The 11,814-nt window shown below is 36.9% G+C and overlaps 1 protein-coding gene across 1 annotated transcript; it reads right to left on the bottom strand.

Annotated features, from left to right (window-relative positions):
- Positions 1-1,736: 1,736 nt before the first annotated feature.
- On the bottom strand, positions 1,737-11,562 carry RXYLT1 (ribitol xylosyltransferase 1). Its single transcript, XM_026700214.2, has 6 exons — positions 11,381-11,562; positions 9,233-9,391; positions 7,441-7,543; positions 4,763-5,077; positions 3,757-3,927; positions 1,737-2,960 (listed from the first exon to the last, which is right to left on the bottom strand). Exons 1-6 carry the CDS (start codon positions 11,520-11,522, stop codon positions 2,540-2,542), a joined length of 1,311 nt encoding a protein of 436 aa, XP_026555999.1. The 5' UTR covers positions 11,523-11,562; the 3' UTR covers positions 1,737-2,539.
- Positions 11,563-11,814: the final 252 nt, after the last annotated feature.

Below are 11,814 nucleotides of genomic sequence, written 5' to 3'. Positions count from 1 at the left end.
AAGTACAAAAGTACAAACTTCCCACCTCCATTTTTAACTGTTTGATAGGACAGGTCCTTCCTTAATTTCTTTCTCTGACCCTTAAACCATCAGAGGCTCCTGCCTCTCTTGTCTGTTTCCTAGGCAGTGTCTCTTCTCTGATTCCCCAAAATCTCCAGAATTGTAAAGCCTACAAGCTTGAAATTTGGTACATATGTTCCTCTTGGCTTCTAGGTGCTAAGAAAGGATTTTTCGAAATGACCATCAGACAGGGGTAGGATTCTACCAGTTCGCACCTCTTCGCTAGAACTGGTTGTTAACATCCTAAGCAGTTCGGAGAACCGGTTGTTAGAAGAAATTACTGGCCTAATCCTGTAAGGAAGGCAGGAAGGAAACATTCTGGGGTTGCTTACAGAAACTGCCTGTTAACCCTTATTACATTCTTGGCAGGACTAGACTTCCTGTCTCTGGAACTTCTCTGGAGTTTTTTTCCCCTCCTTTGCTGGTACTTTGCTTGTGGAGTGACCATTCAAAGTTACAATGGCACTGAAAAAAGTGACTTATGACCATTTTTCACACTTATGACTGTTGCAGCATCCCCACAGTCATGAGAGGCCAGGCAAGGAGATGCGTGCCTCGATGTGATATTGAGTTGGTCACGTCCAGCGAATAACATGACCACCAAACCATGTCCACCTAGTCATGACCACCAAGCCACGCCCATCAACTAAGCCACGCCTACAGAACCAGTTGTTAAAAAAATTGAATCCCACCTCTGCCATCAGAGCATTAGTATTTCATGTATTATTAACACGCTCTGATGCTAAGGAGTTCTACTCCCCCTTCCCACCTGAAAAGAAATATGTTCCAAATGCAAAACACAAGCAAGTATAGAGAAGTTTTAGTTTCACTTTTTCACAGCAGCAAGCAGCTTTACTACAGAACAGTTGAGCTAAGCCATGCCCAGGCTCCTGTCTCCTTCTTGCTCACACAGCAAATACTGCTTCAGTTTCCAAACAGCCCTCAACTCTCTCACACACCGACAGGATGCTAGTCAGATGAATACTGATGGATGCTGGTAGGCAGAGGCACAATTTTTCCCCATTATTTTCCTCCCCCAAAACTAAGCCTGATCACATAGTTTCGTAGCGAAGCATAGGTATAAAGCTAGTGTTAGAGTAAGTGGAATGTTAGAATGTCATCCAAGTCCTGCTGTAGGCGTAACAACTAGACAAGAGCATCTATGGCAGATGCAAAGCAGCCTGTTCCACATCTTCAGCAAAAGACTATCCAAACGAAGGCCTTTGTATTTCTCCCAGTTTTATCTTATTTGATAATCCTATTTACAGCTCATCATCCAAATTGTTTATAAGATCAATGGCAGAAGATCTCGTGGTATGCCAGCTGAAGTTTTCTTCCAGCTTGCTATGCACTGATACAAACTTTTCAGGTCTGAATGTTTAACCAGCCGTAATTATAGTATAATCTAGTAATAGTTTTGCTATCTTCATTAGGATCAAATGGGAAAATTGTTCAAATATTTTACTAACATCAAACATATACTATACCACATACTATGTCCACCATGCAATTAAACTGGATACTCTATAAAAGAAAAAGATTAGAGTGGTTTGGCATGACCTGTTCATTTCTTTGAAAATGTATTATAACCTGTCCAACCTCTAAAAACAGAGTTAAAATGAAATGTAAATATAGAAATAGATGCATTGACATTCAAAAGGCCCCAGGGATCTGTATTTTAGGGTTTAATTTCATAAATGTATAGTTGATTTGGACTCATTTGGACTAATTTTTTTCAATATTCAATTTTAAGCATACCTGGTGGTAATTAAAATATTCTGTACTTAGCATTCAACTGAGTAAATTAAATAGCAATCATGCAGCTTTATCATTTTCAATGGTAAACATTGAAAAGATAATAATGTTAAGTAACTAACTTATAATATTTCTTACTGAAATCAAAACAACTGATTTACACACTTTTCTTAAAAATGTTTTAACTAAAAAGCTAAGTAAAAGCTTGTTATCCTTGTTAATACCATTTCTAAAGAATGAATTTCTGCTTTGCTGTGAAAATAGCTGAATAATTTAGGATTACTTACATTTTATTGAAAAAATGAAAGCTATTTTTTCCTTAGTGAAATCTGCTTTCCAAACAGAACTCTTTATAATTTATTTTACTGGAGTAAATAATAATAATAAAAAATAAGCATCTAAATATTATTACATATGGCACAGGTAATGAAAATATTCTACATGTTATCACAGAGGACACATCTACTGCTTTTAAACAAGCTTTCTCAAAGCAAGCAGGTATAAATATAACAATTTAAAAAGTATTTCAAATGAATTTGTCATGTGTACACATATTAGGAACAGTCAGCATTCATGCAACATTCCTACATTATAGATTTGCATTTATTTTTTCTAGATGCTTTTATATATTTTTTACAATGGATGATAAAAAGTATCTTCATTTAAAAAATATTTAACTGAAAGGCTGCAAGAAACCATATTTCAGTTTATATTGAAATTAGAATCAATCATCATTATCCTTAGGTAAGAATGCTTTTTCTAAGGTGCTAACAAATTTTTGTCTCATTTGTGCTTTGAATTGCTGATACCATTCCATAAGTATTTTCCTTCTTTGAATCTTTTGTTGAAGTGTCATATTTTGCTCTTTTTCTAAAACAGCAGGAAGCTCTTTCCAGTCTTTAATAAAGATAAAGGGAGCTCCTGTGGCCTTTAGTAATTGCAGTGGTGCTCTATGGTGCATAGATGAATTTCCACAATTGCCTGGTGTCATTACATCTTCTACCACAGGAACAGAGCCAAATGAACAAGCTTCATAGATTCTGTAGCATTCGGTATTTACTCCCACTGGACATAATGTAAGATCACTCTCCAACAATGCATTTTGATAGATCTGCAAACTCTCATTAGTTTCTTGAGGAGTCCACCTAAAACAAGACAACATCTGAAAATGCACTGTTTTTGAATAAATAAATATAAATAAATAAATATAAAGATTCACAATCTATTTTCAGTATAATACTTCAGTGTGGTAGCTACAGCAGCAATAGAAATGCCTAAAGATTAGGCAAATCATTAAAATCTATTTAATTATTACTACCATTATACTTAGTAACTAGATTATATTTTTATAAATTACCTTGAATAAACAAATTTCCTTTGACTTGAAATGGACTTCTAGTGATTTCTTGCACCCATTTTTGGCACCAGAGCAGCAAAATTGATTCCTCTGTCTATCCTATAATTTTATTTCCCTTGAAGATCTCAAGCCAATTTTGTTTAACATCTGAACTCAGATGATGCCACTTGCTAAGGGATGGTAGAGACACTCTTAGAAGGAAATTCACTGTCTCTGATCCTGTACCACATGGGTATCAAACTCGATCGCATCGCGTGACATATCGTGACTTTTTTGCCTTTGCAGAGTCAGGGTGGGCATGGACTGTGTGTGACACATCCAGCCCGTGGGCTGCCAGTTTCACACCCTTGCTATAGCAGAACTTCATTCTATTTCACACATTTAAATTTCATAAGTAAACACAACACCTAACAGCATTTTAAAAAGACATCAGTTAGAAACCTTAAAAACATTCTTATCCCCAATAATATTGGCTGTTTTCTTCCATGGTTATAAAGATGATTACATTATATTGCTACTGCAGTCAAGACAAATATACAATATTTTAATTCTCTTAAAGGTTTCATGATTATGATATTTCTTACTGTTCTCTAGCTGAAATCCAACAAAGCTTGTGAAGCCCACTTTGCATCAATATCTCCAACACAATTTCTCTAGATGAATTCTTATAAACAGTTCCCAAGAAGTTACACTGATATGGTCTTGGTCTTTGGAGCATTGACCAACTTGGTTCAACCACAGGAAAATGTCTATAACTATAAACGAAGAATTGTATAAGTATGCTAATTGAATTGAAAATAATATTTTATTACCGTGATGGCGAACCTATGGCACGCATGCCACAGGTGGCACATGGAGCCATTTGTGTGGGCATGCCAGTCCCAGCCAAGCTTATCTGCACTGCACATATGTGCGCATCCCAGCTGATTTTTGGCCCGTTTGAGGCCTTTTTCGGTCTCCCTGAGGCTTGAGGGAAGCCTCTGCAGTCTTTGGAGGCCAAAAAATGGGCCCGTTTCATTTTTGGCCTCCAAAGGCTGCAGAGGCTTCCCTCGAGCCCCCGGGAGGGAGAAAACGGCCTCCTCTGGGCTCCAGCGGCCCTCTGGAGGCTGAAAATGGGCACTTCCAGTATTTCCAGAAGGACCATTTTTTGGCCTCCCAAGGCTGCAGAGATTTCCCTCAAGCCTCAGGGAGGCCAAAAATCAGCTGGGAGGTGCGTGCAGGTAAGGAAGTAGGGAGGGGGTGTTGAGCACACATGTACAGGGTGGGGTGGGGCACACTGTATTGTAGGTACTGGCACGTGCGTATTTTTGACACACCACACCAAAAAGGTTCACCATCACTGCTTTATTAGGTCTGTTAAAAGAGAACAATCCTTATATGGTCTGGGAATAACTGAACACAGTGGTATTTATTTTTCAATTTGGCAACACAGGATTGTACTGTCATCTACTTCTTGTTTATAAGAGCAATTTTACAAAGTTTAAAATTTTAAATTATTTTCATGTTAATTTTATATACAAGAATCTGAGGAAAACAGTTCAAATTTCATACAAATTTTAAAATTGTTGTTTGATAACATTCAGTACTTACGTTGCTACTCCCAGAGGCCACTGAAAAATATCTTCTTCATTTATTATGGGGCTGTCATAAATTAGAAAAAATAGTTCTACAAACCCTCCATAGGATTTTAAATAAGGATAAATCCATTCATTCTTGCACTGTTCATTCCCAAGCAACACAACAGCAACATGCTGCAGCCTGTGTGCTTGCATTAGTGTCCGTGCATAATGTAACCACTGAGTGGCGTAGGAGATCTTTCCCTCTTCTCTGCCATTCAGTATTAAGACAATAGTTTCAGCTTCCACAGAGAAGTAGCCAGGAACTAGAGATGGGCCTGTGATGAAACTGTAAACAACAAAGCACAAACAGAAAAAAGTGCACAAGTAGGTGTGTGTGTGATGTATGTTTCACATACACACCTATACATATACATACATAGAGCCAGTTTAATTAACTGTTGCCACTTGTCTCACTGGTGTTAAATGTAACTTTACTCTTCTCTTCTATAGGATGTATAAAACTTCTCCAACACCCAAAAGTTCATTTTAATCAGTCAATGTCAACCCTTAATGCAAAGTCTTAAAGCCCACTGTGATGACAATGTGGATGTGAAGTGAAATGCAACAGTGCAGCTATTTATCATACAAATACTGAGACTACTACTTGAGGCTGCTGAGATTTCTGTTAGCATAACAGTATCCTTTTGTCCCGTTAGGTAGTAGCATTTAGCCAATCTTGGTGAATTTCAACACTTTAAGGATCCTGGACCTGATTAGCTAAATGAAAGATTGCTTTAAGATTGCACTGAGGAACTGAAGAAATATCCTGCTCAATACAATGTGTCTAAGTTGAATTCAGTTCTGTACATCTACCATAACATCATATTTCTGAAAGCAAACCAGTAAGATAGAAACAAAAGGATTGCTTTGGTTTTAAATTTAACAATCCTAAATGTAAAGAGAATCTAATCAGTGCAATCAAAGCTGAAGTAGCCTATGCTTTTCAGGAAGGACAGCTGACTGATCACGTGATCTGCCCACTAGCTATCTTATCAGTTCATCTTTCACAGAAACATATCCTTCCCCTTAGTGTTTTGCTATAATATAAGCTCTAATCCCTAGGCAGTTTCATTTTTGGAGGCTGAAAATATTATACTTTAAGGGTACCCACCTGGATGCATCACTGCATCCAGGCTAGATGGTAGTATTATATGATAAATGTAAAGAGACGGCTTTCTCAAATCAAGCAAAGTAATTTTAAAAAAGCACACAAAGTATTTTTTTTCCTCCACTTATGGTGCTGAATTCAGAATTCCCAAGCTGCATATCTCATTTTTAAGGAAGTGCAAAGCCATTCAGCATTCCCTTATGTAGTAATTATTTTATTTGGATTAAGGTTTGGTTTATTAGTCTTCATCCAATCAAAATCTATTTCCAGATACCTGTACAAAATTTTCTGAATCTTCCCAGGATTTGGAAGTGCAAAATAAAGCTATATATCAGCTACATACTGAGGATAACTTAAAAAATGTAAGGAAATGCTGGCCTCTTTTGCTAAGGTGACATTTTAGTAATCATACTCCCTATGGTTACTAGGGGGATGCGTTGGCTCAGTGGCTAAGACAGTGAGCTTGTCGATCAGAAAGATCAGCAGTTCGGCGGTTCCATTCCCTAGCATCACATAACGGAGTAAGTTCCCGTTACTTGTTCCAGCTTCTCCCAACTGAGGAGTTCGAAAGCATGTAAAAATGCAAGTAGAAAAATAGGGACCACTTTGGTGGGAAGGAACAGCGTTCCGTGCACCTTCAGCATTTAGTCATGCCAGCCACGTGACCATGGAGACGTCTTCGGACAGCATTGGCTCTTCGGCTTTGTCACGGAGATGAGCACTGCCCCCTAGAGCTGGAAATAACTAGCAGGTATGTTCAAGGGGAACTTTTACCTATGGTTACTATATTCTAATATAGGTATGGGTAATCTTATCTAGCAAAGTCTGATCACTATAGAAGTAATCAAGAGCTGCTGATTATATCTATGACGCATGGGGAAAAAGCCAGAAGAGGTGAAATCAGACCAAAAATGTCTGTCCTTTCATCTTCATAAAACAGTTTAGAAAACTGATAAGATCCAATTCATTTCCTTTTTCAAGTAACAATAGTTTATTATTACAGGTTAGGTAAATTTTCTGTATTGAAAATCACTTTTGAAATGGTTTACTGCTGCTAATGGAATATAAAAAACTAAAAATAAAAATCTGTGTATATATATATATGTATGTGTATGTATATGTGTATGTATATGTGTGTGTGTGTGTGTGTGTGTGTAAAGAGTAGGGTCTAGAACAGGGCTATCAAACTCCTGGTCTCCGGGCAGATGCATCACATGCTGGGCACGCCCACGCCTGGTTTAGCAAACAGGGAAAAAGTCCCAATACATCATGTGACACCACCATGATTACTTGAGTTTGACACCTCTGGTCTAGAACAAACAAATCAAAGGTTCCTCAATTCCAGTTTTAAGAATCTATTTATTTCCCCCATTGGCAACAGATATTTTTAAGTATTAAATAGGACTGGAAGAATCCATGTTGTTGAATAAACATTCTTAATGGCATTTTCCATTATTAAACATGCCAAATTATACAAAACATTACATTAGGCTATGAAAATACTATCAGTATATTGAAAAGAGAGATCATACAGATGATACCTGAAATATGATTTTCCTATTTTTATGCTTCCTTCTCTCCACTGAGCTTTTATATCTGTAGGCTCAAGCAAACCTTCGAAGATATGCTGCCATAAATAAAGGCCTATAAAATACAATTTACAATGTAATGATTAAGAAAATATTTGGTGTTAAAAAAATTATAAGATAAAAGTAGCCAAGATAAATATGTAGAAAAATAAAACAAACAGAATAATTTCAATGCAAAGAATGCAAAAGAAATTTGCTGGATAGATCTATATTAAGCTATTAAGTGTAAATAATAAAATACAAATATAAACATTAAGGAATAAAAATTAGGTGTCTCCAGACAATACTGCTGGGCAAATAATAGACCTTTTACATGACCAAGATTAGATTTCAGAATAATGATTTTTCAAACCAGAAATGACAACTTCTTCACCTAGGAATAAATAATCTGCTCCATTCAAGCTGATTAGCAAGAGATGGAAATTTTTATTAAGTCATTATTCCTCCCAATACTAGCTAAACAGGAAGTGTGCGATGCCTGAGATATTAAAGAATTATTTCATCTATAAATAGAATGGGCACATTCGGATTTTCCCAGTTGTGGTATTTTTTTAACAGCAAATCCTAGAAAGCAGGCCTTCCACAGTTTTGATATCTTACATTGACTTATTACATTTTGTAAAACAAATGAAATAGTTAGACCCTAACTTACAATTTCTCCTAAGAAGTTAAATCAAGAAGCGAATAAGGAAATAGACTTTCCGGGAAAAGGTGATTTTCACTTTTCTACAGGATGTGCTTCAAAATAACTGCTGCTTCTTTCTTGAATACAATTTATCAATGCTACTGTCCAGCAAATAAATCTAACACTAATTTTAAAAGAACTAAGTACTGTAATTTGCACAGCAGTGATGATATAATAGGCACATAAGACTTAGAAGTAGCAAAGCATATTTTTTGTTCACACAGATACAAAGACTCATTATAAATTACACTGAAAATATTAAAGTTTTGAATTTGAATTGATTGCTTTGATTTGCTGGAAGTATTCCAATGCTGTTCTGATCACTCTGAAAATTTTCTTTTTTTTAGTTTGGAACAGCTGTTTTGTGCTTTAAAAGAGATCATTTCAGAGATAATTGCAAGAATTGTTTCAACTCAGACCCTTAGAAACACACAGGTGTTTTGGCCCTCTGACTGAAATCTGTATAACATTAGCTACATGGCATAGATAAATGAGAAATACCTCTTCTGATAAGAGGAGAACAGGATTGGGGAAGAATGGCAACTAACCACCCACAGCATCATATTTTATGGGACAGTTTTTAATTTATTTATTATATAACTTCATATATAATTATATACAAATACACAGTTAAATAATTTTATAACTAGAGATACAATTTTAACATTTCAATCTCTATACTTGTGTTTATACACACACATATCTCATATATCTTATTTTAAAAGTAACACTTGGGGTTTAACAATTACAAAATTATGTAACTATAAAAACAAATTTTATAACTACAGATAAGAGTGGTATCCAAGTAAATTTTTAAGTATGTTGACAGGCAATTGTATGTCTCATTTCATATTTAATTTGACTTTAATTATGTCTTCTTGAAGAAATCCTAACCAATATTAGTGAAATATACTTCTGGCTCATTTGGGATTCCTAGGGTACAAATATATTATTTTCTAATGCTTACATCCAATGACAGTTCAGAAGATAAACGTTTGCAATTAAGCAAGTAATAATATTTTTAAAAGAGCATTTACTTTGTTAATTACAAATGCTTACCAATAGCAGCTTTCCCCCAAATTTGTACCCTGAAGTCTGTGGATTCTTGTTGCAATGACATTTTTTTCAGCATCTGAAAGCTACTTGCAGATTTCTGCTGCAAATAAATTTTCTCATCAGCTTCCCAAGGATTCCATTCTTCAACTCCCAAAACATGTTCTAGGAATAGAAAATGAAAAATCACATGAAAATCTCAAGTGAATTGCCTCAAAAAGAAGCAGTTACTCCAAGATGCCTTTCAAACTGTTACAAACACATTTAGAACACATACTAACAACCAAGTATCAAAAACATATAAAGAAAACATCTACATTGATCACAGTATCTCCAAATAGAAACCTATTTGAAATCTTGAAAAGCCTTTGCCATTCAGGGCAGACAGGTAGTTTTCATTTTGAAACCAAAATTAGAACCAGCAATTTGATTATTAAGTGAAGCAATCTCCAAGTGAAACTGTGATTGATCTTTAGTTTTATTTTACTTTACATACCTGTGAAGACTGTAAACCCAAGCACTGGTTGCAGAGTTACTTTGTATCACTAAACCATTATCATTCTATATATGCAAATATTATTCAAGCACACATACTTGATATTAGTTGCTGGAGTAAGTCTCCCCAACTTGGATATCCTCTCTATGCTACACTGGCTACTTGGGCACCACTTAAGGCTCACTGTGCCTTCCTCATGTACTTTCCCTGAACTTTGTCTACCCCTGTGCAATCTTCCCAAGTTTCACTGGACCTCCCCTCATACCCTTCCTAAACTTTGCCAGGCCTCCTCTGCACACTCCCCAATTCCCACTGTGTTACCCACATACTTCTGTACCCATACACCCCCTCCCACCCCACAGCTTAATACTGCAACTGGGCATTGCAACTGTCATAAACATGGGTTTGTTGCTAAGTGTCTGGATTTTGATCACATGATACTGCAATAGTTCTAAGTATGAAAAATAGTCATGTCACTTTTTTCAGTGCCGTTGTTAACTTTGAACAGTCACTAAATGAACTTTTGTCCCAAAGATATTTTTTCAGGAGGCAACTGGACTTCCTTGTTTTTGCTTGAAGACTGAGCTCAAGAAGCTTCTTGGATGAGAAGCAAAACGTCTTCAAGAAAAAACTAGAAAGTCCAGTTGCCTCCTGAAAAGTACCTTTGAGACAACCATGACCGGGATGACTGAGAATCTCCACAGACATAAACAAACTGTTGTTGAGGACTGCCTGTATGGAAAACAGTGGGCATTACAAAAACCTAATTCATACATACCACCAAATGTGTACATGTATAAATGATTCCTCATTTAAAAACAGTGACTTCTGTTCTGTAACTTCTCCATATTCCACCAAATCTCATTATTTTAGAATAAAAAAAAATCCAGTGTAGGAAAGGATTTGCTGGTGGTCAGACCCTTATTCTAACTGTTCCACTGAAATCAGTATGTTGTACAATGTACAATATGATTAATATTTTTTTTTGTTTTAGTGGTGAATTAGTCTTGACTCCTGTTGACTTCCTGGAAAAATCCCTATAATTTCCTTGTCAAGATTTTTAAGAGGTTTGACATTGTGTGCTTCCTAGGGTTGAGTGAATGACTGGCCCTTTTTTAGCCTGATGTCTCAACTATCACACCAAACCAGCTCTCTTTATAAGAACATAACTGTGGCAAACTAAACAGACTACACACCCTTAGAAAAGATATACTGTAGGTTCAAAAGTGCAAATGGACCTGTTCTGCTATCTTTCAATTATTTTAACATTATAGAACAAATCTAATATATATTGTAACTTTCATATGAAAAGACATTTCATTAAAAAAATAAAGATGTCAGGGACTCTGGAGTGGTCCCGATGTTAATGCTGAAGCACTCACATCCTGAATTGTGAAAGTTGCAACATAACATAGCTAACTCAGTGGGAATATGCAAATCCCTTGATGGGATTATTTGAAGCTTTATATAACATATACAACAGAGAGGCCGATATCCTGGTTTGCCATGCACTGTGCTGCTTAATGCATCAGAAGAAATTGCATGTTTAAGCAGACAAGCCCTCGGCCGGAGGGATCTACTGAGTTCTGTCAGACTAAGGACAAAAAAGCGCTATTTCCACCTGAGGGTGCTAGGGCGAAGCGCCCACGTTTCGTTACCTCGCCCCTGCTTCTCCCGCTGGCCCGCTCGTGAGGCAGCAGGCCGGCGAGGCTTCAGGAAGACGCTGTAAGCCGCGTAGAGGGAAAAGACTAAGTATGCGACCAACAACGCGGAGCAGAGTCGCTTCTGAGTTAGCCGCATCCTTCACAGCCCAACTGGGGTAGCCATCTTGCGCAGGTGTGGAAGGGCTTCGCATCGTGACGCCACTCTTAGGCGGCTGATGTTTTGGCCTGACGCGAATTGAACTTGGATTTGCTTGCTCCATTGTATATTTTTTCCCAACGCGGCCGCTTTAAGATGTGTGAACTTCAACTCCCAGAATTCCCAAGCCAACGATCAGTCTTGGGAGTTGAAGTCCACGCGTCTTAAAGAGGCCAAGTCGGAAAAACATTGGCTCCTTTAGTAATGCCAAAAAGAGCTTGTTGAATAATAG

This window comes from Pseudonaja textilis, chromosome 5, assembly GCF_049901715.1.
Source record: "Pseudonaja textilis isolate UNSWEBS1 chromosome 5, rPseTex1.2, whole genome shotgun sequence".
NCBI classification, from domain to species: domain Eukaryota; kingdom Metazoa; phylum Chordata; class Lepidosauria; order Squamata; family Elapidae; genus Pseudonaja; species Pseudonaja textilis.
This window is presented reverse-complemented; position numbering and strand designations above follow the sequence as displayed.

Bases quoted from the DNA above. Each gene is read 5' to 3' on its own strand.
- RXYLT1 (XM_026700214.2), bottom strand. From the start codon at position 11,522: ATGCGGCTAACTCAGAAGCGACTCTGCTCCGCGTTGTTGGTCGCATAC. The intron at 9,392-11,380 runs GTAACGAAACGT...TTCTATTCCTAG, and splicing joins GCGGGAGAAGCAGGGGCGAG to AACATGTTTTGGGAGTTGAA. The intron at 2,961-3,756 runs GTAAGAAATATC...GTCTTGTTTTAG, and splicing joins TGGATTTCAGCTAGAGAACA to GTGGACTCCTCAAGAAACTA.